At 46.0% G+C, this 18,146-nt stretch overlaps 1 protein-coding gene across 2 annotated transcripts in view; it reads right to left on the bottom strand.

The window, feature by feature from the left end:
* Nucleotides 1–265: 265 nt before the first annotated feature.
* LARP1 (La ribonucleoprotein 1, translational regulator) overlaps nt 266–18,146 on the bottom strand; it is a 118,300-nt gene continuing 100,419 nt past the window's right edge. For both annotated transcript variants that reach the window (XM_062188792.1, XM_062188791.1), the window contains exons 9-19: nt 15,595–15,769; nt 15,302–15,471; nt 12,377–12,769; nt 11,468–11,591; nt 11,160–11,365; nt 10,640–10,746; nt 9,660–9,811; nt 7,632–7,776; nt 4,187–4,296; nt 3,895–4,022; nt 266–503 (exon numbers count right to left, since the gene is read on the bottom strand). In XM_062188792.1, coding sequence (XP_062044776.1) covers nt 294–503; nt 3,895–4,022; nt 4,187–4,296; nt 7,632–7,776; nt 9,660–9,811; nt 10,640–10,746; nt 11,160–11,365; nt 11,468–11,591; nt 12,377–12,769; nt 15,302–15,471; nt 15,595–15,769 — 1,920 coding nt within the window. In that variant the 3' untranslated portion in view covers nt 266–293. The remainder of the gene's footprint in view (nt 504–3,894; nt 4,023–4,186; nt 4,297–7,631; nt 7,777–9,659; nt 9,812–10,639; nt 10,747–11,159; nt 11,366–11,467; nt 11,592–12,376; nt 12,770–15,301; nt 15,472–15,594; nt 15,770–18,146) is intronic.

The raw sequence follows: 18,146 nt of genomic DNA on the forward strand, positions 1-18,146 counted from the left end.
TATATATATATATAATATATATATAAAAAAAATCTCCCCCCTTTCCCTCCCCCCCTTAGAAGAAGCTAGGATGTGAAGAGTCATGGAGAGAGGAGGGAAGGGGGTTACGTGGAGGCTCCTGCCCAGGGGGACCTCAAATAGCCCAAATCGTGTTGCTACTCAGCATGAAGGCCGTCCTCACATCTCCAGGCCTGTCCCTTCTCTGTCCCCTCTCCTGGGACTGGGCACCCCCATGGACTCTTGCCCCACCCCACCCCTTCCCCCTCCCCCCAACCCCAGGACTAAAGGGCTGTTCACTTTCCCAAAGTTTGTGTATCCGAGTGCTGGCTTGTCCATTTGGCATCTTCCCGCGTAGGCTGGCCGGTGGGTGGAGTAAGGGGTTGGCTGATCATGGTGGAAGGCCTACTGGAAGACTGTGAAGGGCACCGCTTCCTGCCTTCTCCGCCACCACCTCCTGCTGTCACTGGGTGTCGCTTGTGGTTGCCCTCCTCACCCATGGGGGGCTGCAACAGAGGAGGGAGTCACAGGTGACTGGAGGAACAACCCCTAATTCCTTCCTTGCCATGGCTGTCAAGAGATCTACTCTCTACTTCCAAATACAGATAATAAGTGGTTTAAACCCAGAAAGGAATCACCAGACAGTAAGCCTTTCTCCACACCCAGCAGGGTGCTGTTTTACAAATGTTCTCTCATGGGGTCCTCATCACCTTTTGATGTATACATGATTGTCTAATTTTACACATAAAGAAAGCAAAGCACAGAAAAATAATTTGCCCAGGGTTCCACAGCTGGTAGCTGGCAAAGACAAAATTTAGGTTTGGGGCCAGTGCTTTGGCGTAGTGGGTAAAGCCGCCGCCTGTAGTGCCAGCGTCTCATATGGGCACTGGTTCGAGTCTCAGCTGCTCCACTTCCATTCCAGCTCTCTGTTATGGCCTGAGAAAGCAGCAGAAGATGGCCCAAGTCCTTGGGCCCCTGCACCCATATGGAAGACCCAGAGGAAGCTCCTGGCTTCTGGCTTTGGACCGGCTCAGCTCCAGCCATTGCGGCCAACTGGGGAGTGAACCAGCAGATGGAAGACCTCTCTCTCTGCCTTTCCTCTCTCTGTGTAATTTTGACCATCAAATAAAATAAATTTTTTTAAAAAAATTTGGGGTTCACCTAGGACCAAAGGCCAGATGTTTATCTATGCTAAGTCTCTGCTCCCATCCTGAGGGAGGGTTTTTGGCTTAGGAAGCGATGTGTAGAATGAGGCCTGAGGATGCCGAGATGGCACAGCTCAAAAGGCCCAGATATTCCTAGGGACCACCTCACTCCTTCTTGGCGCCAAAAAGGACACTGAACCAAGCAGCACACCATGACCCAGTCCGACCCCGTGGCTGCCAATGGTTCTCTAACCTCAGGGACATTTCCTTTCCTTTGTGAGCACCAATGCTGGGTCCTTCTGTTTCACCCTAACAAGTCCACCTATCATGAGAGTTCTCTGCACTTGTAACCTGCCTGTTTCTGAAGAACAGGAGCACCTAAGGAGGGGAGAAAATCAGATTATCTTTTTTCTTTCTTTGTAAGATTTATTTATTTGAAAGGCAGAGGGAGACAGAGATTTTTTCATCCATTGGTTCACTCCCTGAACGGCCACAATGCGTTGCGCTGGGCCAGGCAGAAGCCAGGAGCCCAGAATTCCACCTGGGTCTCTCCTGTGGATGGCAGAGTCCTAAAGACTTGGGCCATCTTCTGCTGTTTTTCCAGGCACATTAGCAGGGAGATGAATTGGAAGTGGAGCAGCTGAGACTTGAACCAGTGTTCATATGGGATACTGGCACTGCAGATTTAACCGGTGCCAAAGCACCAGCCCCTAGGCTCATCTTTTTCTTTTCTTTTTAAAATATTTATTGGTTCACTCCCCAGTTGGCTGTACCAGCTGGAACTGCGTCGATCTGAAGCCAGGAGCCTTTTATGGGTCTCCCATGTGGGTACAGGGACCCAAAGGACTTGAGCCATTTTCTTCTGCTTTCCAAAGCCACAGACAAAAGCTGGATTGGAAGTGAAGCAGCTGGGACTTGAACCGGTGCCCATATGAGATGTTGGCACTGAAGGTGGCGGCTTTAATGGCTACACCACAGTGCTGCAGGCTCATCTTTACACCGTAGTTATAAGCAGTGGCCTCAGAAGCCCGGCACATGGTAAACACTCAAGAAATGCTAATTTTGAAATAATAAATGTGGAGCTGGCATTGTGGCACAGCAGGTTAAGCCACCACCTGCGATACTGGTATTTCATGAGTCATGGTTCAAGTCTCAGCTGCTCTACTTCCAATCTAGTTCACTGGCTAGTGAATCTGGTAAAGCAACATGCCTGGTTTTACACCTGGATGGACCTCCTGGCTTTAGCTTGACCCAGACCCAGGAGATGAGGGAGGCCATTTGGGGAATAAACTAAGAAATAAGATCTCCCTCTCTCTGAGTCTGCCTTTCAAAGAAAGAAAGAAGTTAAAACAAAACAAAACTACTCCTTAGGTTTCTGCTATTTAAAAAAAAAAAAAAATCTCAAAAGGGGCCGGTGCTGTGGTGCAGCAGGTTAACACCCTGGCCTGAAGCGCCAGTATCCCATATGGGTGCCGGTTCAAGGCCTGGTTGCTCCTCTTCCAATCCAGCTCTCTGCTATGGCCTGGAAAGCAGTGGAAGATGGCCCAAGTCCTTGGGCCCCTGCACCTGCATGGGAGACCCAGAAGAAGCTCCTGGCTCCTGATCAGCGCAGCTCCAGCCATTGCAGCCAATTGGGGAGTGAACCAGCAGATGGAACACCTTTCTCTCTCTCTGCCTCTCCTCTCTTTCAAATAAATAAATATTTTTAAAAAATTTAAAAAATTTCAACAATAAATGGAATAGCACTGCCATTTATTTCTATTTTCTTTTTGGTTATAAAAGTTTTGAAAGGAGTAAGATGACTAAAGAGAGCTCTACCACATTAAAAACTCTTGGAAGGAAAAAAAAAAACCTTTCCCTGTTCTCTGGAGTTCCTAGAGCACCTAGCACAGAGATACCTCATTAGTATCTGCTCAAATTACCCAACCATCCTCCCTTGATACAACAGCTCAGACCCACCACTGGATGTCACTGTTGAGGCACTGCTACAAGAAGATGGATGGAGATGCGGGTATCAATTTACAAACTTGCGGGATTGGAAGTGGCCTTTGCCAGAGAGAGCACATACATTACTTGGGTAGCCATCTCAATCAACCAGTCCACAGCAAGGAGGGTGCTGGGATCGGAGGGGAAGGACATCGCCCCCTCACCCCCAATACCATACCACCACCACCACACACAGAAAAAAACTGCAGCCCAAACTGGCGGGGGGCGCGGGGGTGGAAGGCAGGAAAAATGGCCCCAAGCTGGTGGAACGGCTGGGATCAGAACCCTAGTATCAGCCGGCGCCTTGGCTCAACAGGCTAATCCTCCTCCTGTGTCACCGGCATACCGGGTTCTAGTCCCAGTCGGGGCGCCGGATTCTGTCCCGGTTGCCCCTCTTCCAGGCCAGCTCTCTGCTGTGGCCAGGGAGTGCAGTGCAAGATGGCCCAAGTCCTTGGGCCCTGCACCGCATGGGAGACCAGAATAAGCACCTGGCTCCTGCCTTCAGATCAGCGCGGTGTGCCGGCCACAGCGTACCAGCCACAGCGGCCATTGGAAGGTGAACCAACGGCAAAAGGAAGACCTTTCTCTCTGTCTCTCTCACTGTCCACTCTGCCAAAAAAAAACAAAAAAAAAAAAAAACAAAAAAAAAAAAAACAAACAAACAAACAAACAAAAAACAAAAAACAAAAAAACCCTAGTATACCAATTTCTGGTCCAACTTCTTTAAAGGAAAAGTAGGACTTCCAGAAAACAGATTTTTACTTACATCCACTCGGAAGTCTTCAAGACGTCGGAATTTGCCGAGGTATTCTTGCAGTTTGGGGTCAATGTCCAAATTTTTGGCTTTGGAATATTTCAAAAAGGCCCAGAATTTCTCCAGCCCATACAGTTGGCCTGTAGGGAAAGAAGAGAAAAAGGTAGGGAGAAGCAGGGTTGGTGAAGATGAGGCTAACAGGAGAGGGAGGTGTGGAACGACACACAGAAGACCCCACTAAGATCCGGAGACAGGACAAAGGCTTGGGTGACCAGAATTCATGGAGATCCAGCTTTGCCCTCACCAGCTTCATAGTCCTTCACAGTTTCCTCCTGAAAATCCTTGAATATGTCCAGCCGAAATTTCTTTTCCAGGCCGTAACTGTAGTAGCGAAAAAGGCACTCCAAACCATATCTGGAGAACACAGAACATTCATCAGTGAAATCAAGGTGCAAGGTTTTCTCTGCAGAATGGATAATGTTCCTGTGTAAGAGGAACAATCAGTTTAAAGTGTATTTCTCTCATTCTGAGAAAACAGCAAATAGGCTTAAAGATGGCCAACATTTGAAGCCAGTCTAAGAGTGTCTAGCATTAAATGTTTCTAGTCAGCAAACCCTCTCTGTCCCCAACCCACATCTGTTCATGTCTATTTGTTTACAGTGCCTCTGGTTGCTTTTTGCTATAGGAGCAGAACTGAATAGTTATGACAGTGACCTTATGGCCAACCAAGCCAAACAGACTTATTGTCTGTCCCTTTATAGAAAAAAAAAAATTAATCTCCAGAATCAGTGCTCTGCATAGCCACTACATGCCAGTTAGCAGGTTTTTTTATTTATCTGACTTCAAGACACCTCATTCCTAGGAGCATATGCCAAGAAAAAAGGACAAAATGCTTAATAAGATTTTACACACAGGGGTAGGTGTTCTGATTCAGCAGGTTAAACCACTGCCTGCAATGCTGGCACCCCACATGGGTACCAGTTCAGGTTCTAGCTGCTCCATTTCTGATCCAGCTCCCTCCTAATGTGCCTGGGAAAGCAGCAAAAGATGGCCCAAGTGGTTGGGCCACTGCCACCCACATAAGAAACCAGGATGAAGTTTCTGTCTTTGGCTTGGCCCAGTCTTGGCCATTTGGCGAGTGAAACAGTAGATGGAAGATATCTTTCTCTGTCTCTCCTTCTCTCTAACTCTACCTTTCAAATAAATTAAATACTATTTCAGACATGAACAAAAATGTTCATAGTAGTATCATTAAACAAAATATAAGTGTCTAACAACAAGCAGCAAGGTAAGCTGCCATTAAGGACACCCGTATCCCCTATCAGAAAGTTACTTTCAGTACCAGCTGCTTCGCTTTCAATCCAGCTTCCTGCCAATGCACCTGGGAAGGAAGCAGACAGTGGCTCAAATAGTTAAACCCTTGCAACCCCCGTGGGAGACCTGGATGGAATTCCTGGCTTTAGCTTGGCCCAGCCCAGGCTGTTGTGGCCATTTGGGGAGTGAACCCATAAAAGAAGATCTCAAGCTTTCTCTAACTCTGTCACTTTGCCTTTCAAATAAAAAATAAATACATAAATATTAAAAATAAAGAGAGAGGGCCCAGTGCTATGGTGTAGTAGGCTAACTCTCCGCCTTCAGCATCAGCATCCCCAGTGGGCACCAGTTATAGTCCCGGTGCTCTTCTTCCAATCCAGCTCTCTGCTATGGCAAGGGAAAGCAGTGAAGATGGTCCAAGTGCTTGGGCCCCTGCAACCACATGGGAGACTTGCAACAAACTCCTGGCTTTGGATCAGTCTAGCTCTGGCCATTGCAGCCATTTGGGAAGTGAACCAGCAAATGTAAGACTTTTCTGTCTCTCCCTCTCAAATAAATAATAAAAATCTTAAAAAAAAAAAAAAGAAAGAAAGAAAAAGAAATGCATGTGGGCATCCTTAGAAAAAACAAAAAGAAAAGGAAAAAAAAAAAGGGAGACCAGTATAACACAGCAGGTTAACACTTGCAGTGCCAGCAGCCAGCATCCTGTTTAACGGTGCTGGTTTGAGTCCTGGTTGCTCCACTATTACCCATCTCCCTGCTAATGTACCTGGGAAAACAATGGAAGATGGCCCAAGTCCTTGGGGCCCTGTCACCCACATGGGAGACGTAGATGGAATTTTAGGCTACTGGCTCTGGTCTGGATCAGCCCCAGCCATTGCGGTCATTTGGGGAATAGAACAGTCAACGAAGATCTCTCTCTGTTGTCTCTTCCTCTGTTACTATCAAATAAATAAATCTCTTTACAAAAGAAAAATCATGGTAAATCTATACAATGGAATAATACAAATTATTAACAAGTATAGTGTAAATGTACATTTATGGATACTGAAAGATGCTTACAATTTACTAACAAGTGGAAAAGACATGTTTACAGTACATGTAGAACAATCTCGTTTTTGTAAACCAATCTATGAATTGTTCATCTGTTATTTATCATTGAGGACTGGATTTCCCAAGTCGTATTATCTATATTTTCTAAACTTTCTTTCCTTTTTTTTTTTTTTTTGACAGGCTGAGTGGATAGAGAAAGGTCTTCCTTTTTGCCGTTGGTTCACCCTCCAATGGCCGCTGTGGCCAGCGCATCTCGCTGATCCAAAGCCAGGAGCCAGGTACTTCTCCTGGTCTCCCTTGCGGGTACAGGGCCCAAGGTCTTGGGCCATCCTCCACTGCCTTCCCGGGCCATAGCAGAGAGCTGGCCTGGAAGAGGGGCAACCGGGACTAGAACCTGGTGTGCCGGCGCCGCAAGGCGGAAGATTAGCCTGTTAAGCCACGGCGCTGGCCTATATTTTCTAAACTTTCTACAGAAATCACATTACAACTTCTGTACGAGGGAAAGTGCTCAAGCTTGTGAGTGAAAAGACGCTGAAGGGCATTCACAGGAGAAGCTAAATACATTACAGATGCTAGCTCAGGTCAGAATGATGTCACAGCGTGCACACCTCTGCCTGCTTTCCCAGCTTCTGTAAACTGTGCTCTCCTTTTCAAACTTGTCATAAAGAGCCACTTTTTTTTTTTTTTTTTTTTTTTAAATCTGGAAGGAGGCCTTATAAAGTTTCTTAGGAAAAGTTTTACTTTATTTATTTGAGAGGTAAAGAGACAGGGTGAGCAAGAGAGTGCTCCCATCCACTGGTTCAGATGCCTCTACCAGTTGGACTAGGGCAGGGCCATGCTGGGGAGGAAGCTGGGAACCAGGAACTCAGTGTCTCCCATGTGGGTAGGAGGGACCCAATCACTTGAGCTATAACCACTGCCTCCTAGGTTGTTCACTGGCAAGAAGCTGGGTCAGCAGCCAGAACCAGGGACTGAACCAAGGAACGTCAGTGAGGGACCTGGGCATCGTGTTAGGCTAAATGTCTGCCCCTAGGTCACCTTTGCATAAACAAGGTAAGTATTGGTGTTGAGACAACATGGCTCTATACTTGCTTACAGAGATAAAAAGCATTTGTAGAAAGGGCCTACAAGATTCTAACAATACTGGTTACCTATGGGAAAAGAATAATCTTTTAAAGTCCTTGAACTTTGAACCATATGAATACAATATTCACTTCAAAAAAAAAAAAAAAAAAAAAAACACTGGGGGCCCACTATTTGAACTATAAACTTCTGTAAGAAATTTCCAGTTACAGTGCAGGAAGCAGACTCTTCAGTACTGCCTGCCCAGACTCCTCCCACCCACCCCAGACACCAGAGTCCCCTACTCTAATCCTTCTCACCTGTAGCCTTCTTTGGCATCCTCCAGAGCCAGCTGCTTGAATTCCTCATACATTTTCTTGTTGAAGTGATCACGGAGGAAGAAGGACCAGAAACGGAAGAGAGTGTTCATCTCCTGAGACTGGCCAATGCCCAAGCGTTTCCGCTCTGATGGGGAAGGAAGGATGAAGAATATGTCTCAGGGTCAAGCTGTCCTGGCTTCGAGGACAAAGGGTCTTGGGACAACAGCACTTGGTTCTTTCTCTTGTACCTCCAAATTCCCTTGCCCATCTGCTGCCACTTTTGTCAGTTAGCACGTACTTACTGGGCACTATTGGCTTTGTGTCTGTCCCTGAGCCTTGCCAGAAGCAGGTGGCACCAGTTTCTGAACCAGGTTGCCAGTCTAGCTGTTCAGCTCAACTGAGATCACTCTGAAGCGTAGGGAGAACAAGGCTGAGCACGAACAGAATGCAATCCCCAGTTAAAAAAAGGATCTGAACAGACATTTTTCCACAAAAGATAAATGAATGGCCCATAAGCACACAAAAAATGCTCATCATTAGCTACCAAAGAAGTTTGAACCAAAATCATTCCTTACGCAATAGGATGGCATAGCTGTTTGGAAAAAAAAAGCCAGACAATAGTAAGTGCTGGGAGTCTGGAAAAAGGAGATCCTTCACATGTTGCTATTAGGAACACAAAACGTCCTACCACTGTGGAAGAGTTTTGAAGTTCCTCAATAGGTTAAATATCATTACCATACAATCACAATGCTACCCTCCCAGTCGATATAAATGAAAATGTCTGTATCAATGTGCATAGCATTATTCATCATAGACAAGAAACAGAAACAACTCAAACATCCACTGAGTCAGGAATATGTAAGCAAAATGTTATCTATCCACACAATGGGATATGATTTGGCAATAAAAGGGAATGAAGTTATTGACAGTTTACAACATGGAAGTACTTTGAAAACATGCTCGAAGAGAAGAAAAAACCATACAGAAGAAGAAGTTTGGTGTGACTCCATTTGTGCATTATGTCCAGAATAGGCAAAGCCACACACACAAAGCAGATGAGCAGTTTTACAAGGGCTGGGAGGAGAATGTGTATGTGTACAGCAACTGAGAAGGCATTTCTTTTCAGGGTTAGGAAAATATTCTAAGACTGATTCTGGTGATGGACCCAACTGTGTGAATTCACTAAAAGCCAATGCATTCTACAATGTCAATGAGTGGATTGTTGAAAATGCGAATCATCTCAGTACAGTGACAGCTGTTATTACACACAGAACAAGGAAGAGGGAAGTGAGGAAGATACACTCAGAACTGACAAGCCATGTTTTGCTCAAAGGAAACAGGTGGGGTGGGTTAATAACCATGAGTGGTTTTTAGCATTGGTTTTGAGCATCTTCACAACCAGCCTATCAAAATAGCTACAGTTAGAAGACATCTTGTTTCACGATAAAAATGAACACATGACAGTATTAGGCTACTGCACCATCCTCTACAGCAGAGTTCAGCTAACTTTTCTCTGTAAAGGGCCACAGAGTAAACTGTTTGGGCTTTTGCAGGCAACATACAGTCTGTCCCAAATTCTTTTGTTTTCTATAACCTGTTAAAAGTTTAAAAAGTGTTCTCAGCTCCAGGACTGTACAAAACCAGAATGTTGGCTGGGTTTGGCCCACAACCCATAGTTCGGAAAACTCTTGTTCAAGACAGTATGAGCCACCTCCTGCATACCCTCTCTTCTGGTATGGACAGTGGCTCACTCTGGACAACATCGGAGTCAGCAATCTTGCCAGAAATACAAACGCTTGACATTTTCCTATCAACAGAAGACAACCAAGGAAGCAGAGGAATGCTCTGAGTGCCATTCCCTTAGTTTCCTGCATTTCCAACCAACTGGCCAGAATTTAACTTTAATCCTTTTTGCCACCCTGTCATGTCACTTCTCACTCTAAGGTCTGAAAACAGTAACTCTATCCAGCACGCCGCTAACCCTTACACGTCTCATCAGCTCGGTTCTAAGCTCCCTGTACTTCTTACCGTTAAGGCAGCGCCTACGATACTTGTGGTAGACGTGTTGTGTGAAGCCGTTTTCCTTGAGCAGCTCATGAGAAGGATGCTGGAACTTGGGCAGTGACTGAGGGGTACAGCCGTAGCTGCCAACTGCAGGTGTCCCTTCTGAGGGGCTGGAGCTACAGAGGCCATAAGAGACAGTCACTGGTTACTGGGTTCCCACAGCAGTTGTACCCTAATGCCACAGGTTCTCTAATCCAGGCTCTTGACAGGGTCCCCAGGAAGAAAGTTCAGGTACTACACTGGGCCCTTAACTTCTATCCATGAATCAGCTTAACCGTGCAGCAACCCTTAATGAGTGTTCAGAGAGGTCACTGCAGCTTACAAGACTGTAAGACCTGCCCAGGGTTACAAAGCTATTTAAAGGCAGAGATCTACTGCCAAAACCTGGGCTTCTAACCACCAAGTTTACGTAACTTATAATATTTAACTTTCCTTCATGAACCAATATGGGTCAAATCGTTGATACTTTTCTCAAAACCATACCTATTTTCAGTCTGTGCCACCTCTGCAGAGACCAGTGTGTACATGGGCGGCTTCCCAACCAAGGGATAAACACTGGGGCCACATCACTGAAAACCTTAAAGGATCTGGGCCCTACCCCTAGAAGCAGTCAGCAGATTTAGGCTGGGGCCAAACAAGTTGTATTTTCATTCAACTTCCTGGCTACCCTCTTGCAGGGAGGCAGCAAATACCCACTTTAGAAACCAAGTCAGAGGTGATCTGTCTGAATGTTCTAAAATCTGGTCTCAACTGACTGCAACCCTACCTCAGAAAGAAGCCTTCCCATTCCCACACTGAGTACTACACGTTCCACACTACTGAGCTTCAGGGTTCACATAAGGCTTGCTTTACTTTTTCCCATTAACTTCTCAGTCCAGATTTCACTCATGACCCGCTATCCATCCCATAGAAATTCTGGGCTCCACTTCCCTCCTGCCCCACACCTGATGGAAGCAGTTCGAGGCCTGTGCTCACGGGAATCCATCACCCAACCCACGTGGCTCTCCAAAGGCGGGTTCGAGCTGTGTCTTGTCTTCCTTTTTCGAGGCATCTGCAAAGATCAGTCCAGGACTTATACTTTGTACCCATACCATTCCAAGAAGCATTAATTTTAACCCTTGCAGGACTAACAAAGGCCCTTTCAAGCCATATCTATTTTCCCACGAAATGTACACAACTCTAAGCTAGGAACAGCTATGCCTATTTCACAAGTGAAGAAATGGAGGCTGGGAGTGAAGTGATTTGCCATAAAACACACACTTGGTCAGTCCTCCTTAGGCATCTTCATGGCTACAAGTCCCCACACCCCTTGAGCCTGTTTCAAAGATATGGTTATTCCATGCTAGGTGAGCCCTACAGCGTAAGGACACACAGCAGGTTTGGAGGCACTTACCTGGCTCAAACAAGCAAGGGGGGGAAGGAGGCAGTAGGCATGAGACTCTGAGCCCAGTAAGAGTGCCTCACCTTGGCATCTAGCGTGCGCCCTTCTTTCACCACTGGGTAGAACCGTGAGGTCTGACTTGAGTCTTTGAGCTGTGGGGTGCGGGGCGTGCGCGGGGTCCTGGCATTGCGATAGTTTGGCGACTCTGGGACAGTAGTTGGTAGAGAGCGGGCGATGGTGGAGGGCTCAGGAGCACCAAACAACTTGTTGGCCAGGGCATCAGTGGGAACTGCAGAGATACAAAGATGGATCAGCAAGCAGGGGAAGGGCCCTGGTTTGGGTACTACAGATGCTCTCACCCACACCAAAGTCTTAAGTGTCTACTCCTCACCTTGCTGGAACCGGGGTGGTCCAGGGGGGACTTCCTGGTTGGGATCCACAGGGGGCTCTGGGGTTAGTGTGTCAAACTGCTCCCGGCTGATCATGTTGACTTTCTTGAAGTTCTCAACCTCTTGCTGTAGAGCAGACAGATGGGTGGAGAGAGGTTATCAGCATGCTGCTCTAACCTGCTCAGGAATCAAGACCGGCAGGAAGGTGCAGAGGGCAACTCCTGTACCCACACAGGTGGAATTCTGGCCCCCCAGCTGCCACCATTCATCAGCTGCAATTCCTTGGGTGTTTTGAATGCTAGGATCAGGAGAGCAGCTCCCCAGCAACTCACTGCCTTCTCTGCCTCAGGCACTCCAAGTGCCTCCCACTCTTCTTAGCACTGTCTTGTCACTCAGTGGCTAGGCTCTGTCTCCTCACTGCTGCTACTCATTACACAGGCTCACCCAGCCCACCCACCACCAAGCATACTCATAAATTAAAAACCCACAACAAAGATGTCCTAATTACTTCCAGGCAGCAGCAATTTTGAAAATGTCGTATCTTTTCTCCACTTTCCACACTCCAAGAAAGCTCAAAAGCCTCATAAATTTCACATACAACTAAAAATACTAAAAACTAAAAGAACCATCTAACCCTTATTCCAGTCCCTGGAAAATGTCCAGCCACGTGCAGTAACAATGAATGTAAATGTTCAGGCAGGACAACAGGCAGTCCACAGACAGGCACCACTGACAGTGCTTACCTGGCTCTCGTTGCTTTCTGACCCAGAAAGGGGTTTGTCACCACCCTCTTCTCACACATGAGGGCGCAGGGGCTAGAATGGAAGGACCTGCCAAGCTAGGCAGCCTTCCTCTTCACACTACAGATGGGCAACAAGGGCTCTCACACTCAGTGGAGGTCTGAACCTCACCTTAATCTGGGAATACTCAGGCTCGAACTTCTCAGTCCACAGGTCCTGCTCATAATAGAAGAGCCCGTCATTAATGACCTTGGCCAGCTCAGCGCTCATCTTGGCACGTGAGGTATGGTTGCCTGTGCGATCCCCTCCTGGGTGCCGGCGCATATAAGGTGGTGTCTGGGTAACAATGAGGATCTTGTTGACATCCCGGTCATCAATCTCATAGTCAGAATCCTCATCAGACCAGGCAGTGAAGGTGTTCTTCCGCCCATCCATTTGCTCCATCTCCTCATCAAACAGGAAGTCCAGTTCCTCCTGTTCATCCTGATCCTTGGAAACCAGCTGCTGGGAGGGCAGCTGCTGAGGCAGAGAGGTCGGGTGGGTGAATCTGGGCTCTTCTGACTTCTGAAACAGAAACAGACCAGGGGAGAAAGGTCATCACTTAAGAGTTGCTAGGATCAGGGACTCCTGCCCTTCAGCATGAGCCTGTGACAGCTAGGGCCCTGGGAACATCAGCAGGTCACAAATATCATCCCTGGAGTCAGCTTCATGAAGGGAAGAAAGTTCTGTAGGACTCCAGGTTCCTCTGCTTAAGGGTGAACAATCCCACAGGTAAGACTGAGCTTTCATTTACCCTTATAACCTATATGGCTGCTAGCCTGGGAATGGGCACACAGCAAATTCAGGCTGACCCACCCATCCATCTATCTACTCCGTATCTCCCAATAAGCTAGAAGCTCACTGCCTTGCAACCCATTAGACAGGTCCCTGCCACTTGCATTGTATAAAGGTACTCTGAAAAGCTGCAGGGAAGTGCTAAGTTTATTTTGGTGCAAAAATTTTTGAAATCCATTCATACAAGCAGTCTTCAAAGGTACATGGACAGTATAAAAACATAATGCATGGATTTCTAATTTTCTTGCACCAAAATATACCCATCTTTTAAATTCATCTTCCCACAAATTTTCTCAAGTAGTTCATTCTTAGTACTTAGACCAGGACCTACCAACAACAAGTATTCAACTATTCAATGAATGTGCAAGAACCCACTAGTACCAGGCTCTGTATTAAAAACTCTGTAAGCAGAATAATGAGTAAGACAAGATAAATGTGCTTAGGGAGCTCACAACTGAGTGGGAGAAAATGTCAACCAGCAACCAACTGTAATATAGTTTGGCAAAGGCTATAAATAAAATTGTGGGGAGCAAATGGGGAGCAGAGTACTAAACAACAACAACAACAACAACAAAAGAATAGCATGTCTCAAAGGCAGCATAAAGTAGGGTGCTTTTCAGGAAAATGTTTCAGTGTTCATTACCCTTTCTCTCTGTCTTTCCTTCTATCCACCTTTCAAATAAATATATAAAAATCTTTAAAAAAAATTCAAATCCAAGCCAGGTGGGAGTAGGGGTTCCACCAAATGAGGTAGAATGAGAGGCTATGTCTGCCTTCCACTTTTATTCATTTACTACCATAGGGATGAATTCTGCGTGTGAACAGGGATGAGAAAGGAGATGGGGGAGGTGGTCAAACAGATAATGTAGCAGCAGCTTTCACTGACCGAAGTCTAAGGTCATCTTCAGGATTTCCTCAGAGGCCCCAGCCCAGAGATGAGATGAAGGCAGATGGAGAAAAATTTATGCTTGGAATATAGACAGTAATTTCAGCTTGAGACCCAAACAATACTCTGACAGTGAATTCCATCTCCATCTGTATTACATAGACATTATGGTATTATTTCTAAAATAGCTTAAACAAACTCTCCTTTCCCTCATCTTATGATGAGATGGATGCTTTGAGGTACTAAACAAGATTCTCATGGTCATACAACCATCAGTGCCACAAGATCTACATTCCAATCTAGACTTGAATTCCACATCTGGGCCACGGGTCTGCACCTTCTCTTTCTTCTTCTGAAGGCCCTAGGGCCTTATGACTGGGACAGAGAGAATGAAGTCAACGGAGATACTGAACACACAGCCCTAGAGAATTACATGAGGCAGAAAGAACAACCAGGAATCAAGAAACCTGGGACATGGCTGTCAGATGCTACATGATTTCTTCCTGTGAGAAATGCCACTCAAGGTGAGAGTTTGGCCTAGTGGTGAAGATGCCAGTTGGGACACCTGCATCCCCTACTGACGTGCCTGGGTTTGAGTCCTTGCTCTGCTCCTTATTCCAGCTTACTGTTAACGCAGACCCTGGGAGGCAGTGGTGATGGCTGAGAAACGTCCCTGTCACCCGCATGTGAGATGCAGATTGGGTTTCTGGCTCTCAGCTTCAGCCTGGCTCATTCTGCCTATCGCAGGCCTTTGAAGGAATGAACAAGCAGATGGGAGGTTGTTCTCTTCCACTCTCAAAAAAGTAAATGTGACTTCGGGGTAGACATTGTGGTGCAGCAGGCTAAAACACTACTTGAGATACTGGCATCCCATACTGGAGTGCCAGTTCAGGTCCCAGTTGCTCCACTTTCAATCCAGCTCTGTGCTGATGTATTGAGAATGACAGCTCAAGTACTTGAGTTCCTAACAAACATGTGGGAGGACTGAGACTGATGTCCCGGCTCCTGCCTTCAGCCTGGCCCAGCCCTGGTTGTTATGGCTTCTTAGAGAACAAACCAGCACTGTTTCAAAGAAATTAAAAAAAAAAAAAAAAAAAAAAAAAGTGATTTCACTTTAAAAATTAAAACATGTCACCAAGGAACTAATACAGAATATAGCAGGATATTCTAAAGGTGGCCACCAAAGGAAAAAACAGGTGATACATACCTCCTTGCAGCACTACTAATGACCTCCAGCTTGCATCATAACCCTAAATCACCCAGCCTGCTGGCTAGCCTTCTGGCTAGCTAGACACTGCTAGAGTCGTTGTGATGTCCTCTCCAACCACTCCAGTGCAGGGCCCTTGAACCCAAGGCAAAGGACATGGCTCACCCACCTTGGGCCGTGCTGGTGAGGGCCGAGGCCTCTTCTTCACTTCAATCCAGTTTTCGGAGTCCAGGTCAGGCAAGCTGGCAGACAGGCCCTTGGGAAGTGTCTTTAGGTTGCTGACTTCCTCTGTTTTGGTTGGCACTGGGGTGACTGCACGAGGAGAGCCAGGCGCTGACTCTGAAGAGTGGAAAGGGGAAGTCTTTATCCCTTCCATCCTTCTCCTGATGCCAGCACCGAGGAGGACTACTGGCCAGTGGACAAGGATGACAAAGGGCATCAACACACCACCAGGGTACCAACCTGTCTCCTTCTGATAGTGCTGCCGGGGGACAAACTCGGGGCAGTTGAGAAGCTGGGAAAAATCAGTCTGTGAATAATCCACTATTGGGGGACCGGGAAGAGGCCACTTCTCAGGTTCTTCCCTCCTACGGACTTTTTCTTCAACCATCTCCACAACCTTGCTGTCCTTTAGGGCCTGCACACAAGGAGGAGAGAGAGGATGAAGATGAACGATTAGGATAGAGATCTTGGAAGACGGCAGATAACTGGGCCCTCATGAGCATGAGTCTGAGTCCAGTGCTAGCAGCAGTTTTAAAAAACGGGCACAATTGGCCGGCACTATGGTTCACTTGGCTAATCCTCCACCTGCGACGCTGGCATTCCGGGTTCTAGTCCTGGTTGGGGCGCCAGGTTCTAGTCCCGGTTGCTCCTCCTCCAGTCCAGCTCTCTGCTGTGGCCCGGGAAGGCAGTGGAGGATGGCCCAAGTGCTTGGGCCCTGCACCTGCACAGAGACCAGGAGGGAGCACCTGGCTCCTGGCTTCGGATCAGTACATCACACCGGCCCTAGCAGCCATTTGGGGGGTGAACCAACAGAAAGAAGATCTGTCTCTCTCTCTCTCACTGTCTAACTCTGTCTGTCAAAACAAACAAACAAACAAAACACACAGGCACAATCTTCAACCACCAACGGATATGTGAGATGTTCAAACTTGTAGGAGTGCACCAACATGAAAAACAATCCTGTCCTGTGGCCCTGCAATTCTACTTTCAGTAATCTGCCCAAGAGAAGATTTGCACAATCAGGTGACAGTAAGCCCAAGACTTGGACAAAAGGCTTCTCACAAATCAGTTTATATACATAAAGGAGAAAAACAGGAAACATAACTTGCCATGTCACAACTTAAATGAATTATGGCTTATCAATCAACACTACATACTCATTAGAAACACAGCTTTATATGTGCTCCAATGGAAAGATACAAAACATATATTAAGTAAAAAAACAATTACAGGCCAGTGTGTACAAGATCCCTGTAATGTTTAAATTTTTAATTAAAAGCACAGAAACATATATATGCCATTTTTCCTAGTGTCCATAGGTAAACTTCTACGGGCACTTGGGGAAAAGGGTAAAGAGTAGAGAGGGGACATGGGTTTTTTATTTTAAAATATTTTAAGAATCTTTGAAAGTAAAAAAGGGAAAAATTTCCCTGTTTGACATACTCTTGTTCATGATACTTGGCACAGAAGCACTTTCATGAACTGTTGGTGACAGTGCAAAAGGCACAGTCTTTAGAAATGCAATGCAGTACTGCACTACCTAGCAGAATTATGTATACACTCACCCTTTAACTCAGCAATGCTACTTCCAGAAATCTATACCAAAGACTCACTGGCAAAAATAAGAGAAATACACATAGATATTCACTACAGCACAGGAGCAGTATATGTATTATATTGGAAATAGGCAAGCATTGTGGCACAGGGGGTAAAGTCGTCCACACAGGTATCCCACATAAGCCCTGGTTCAAGTCCCAGCTACTCCACTTCGGATTCAGTTCCCTGCTAATGTGCCTGGTAAAGCAGATGAAGATGGCTCAAATATCTGGACCCCTGTTACCCATGTGGGAGATGAGGATGCAGTTCCAGGCTCCTGGCTTTGGCCTGGCCAAGACCCAGACATTGTAACCCATTTGCAGAGTGAAACAGCAGATGGAAGATCTTTCTGTCTCTCCCTAACTCTGCCTTTCGAATAAATGAATGAATCTAAAACAAACAAAAAACCAGAAACAAAGTGCCCATTCAGAGGTTAGCAGCTTTCCCACGGAGCATTCATAACAGTGCACTACGCAACTAGTTAAGACCAGCTCTCAGACAAATGAAGCAAAAACAAAAAACACAACTGAAAACACATGTTTTATAATATCCATTTATCAAAGAAAGGGGAAGGATATGAATACACATAGGAATTTGTCTTTACTTTAAAAATGAAAGAATTCATCATTGCTAATGGTGTGAAATAGTCATTTAGCTGAAGGAATTAAAAAAATTTGGTTTTCAATGGTAGCAGAGGTAATGACGTCAGGGCACTGTTAGGCACAGCAGTTCCACCACTGCTGGAGACATCCATATCTCTTTATCAGTAAATATGGTTCAGACCCAGCTGCTACACTTCCAATACAGCTTACTGGTAATGTGTATCCTGGGAGGCAGGAGATGACAGCTCAAGTATTTGTGACCCTTGCCACCCAGGTGGAAAGACTGGATTCAGTTCTAGGCCCATTGGCCCAGCCCTGGCTATTGCATAATTTTGGGGAGTGAACCAGTGGAAGTGTCTCTTCCAAATAAAACGGAAAGAAATAAATAAAAATTTTTAGAAAGAGTAAACAACATGTGTATACTGTGGAATGAAACAGGTTAATTATACTGATGTTACTAGGAATTAAGATTTTTGGCAGGGGGAGGAGGGGGAAGGAATTAGATTCAAAGAAAGACCCAGTTTAAATAAAGATCCTATACTCCTGAACTTTATAAGAAAGTATAATCTCACAATGTATTCTATCTTACAAAAA

Source organism: Lepus europaeus, chromosome 4, assembly GCF_033115175.1.
Source record: "Lepus europaeus isolate LE1 chromosome 4, mLepTim1.pri, whole genome shotgun sequence".
NCBI classification, from domain to species: Eukaryota; Metazoa; Chordata; class Mammalia; order Lagomorpha; family Leporidae; genus Lepus; species Lepus europaeus.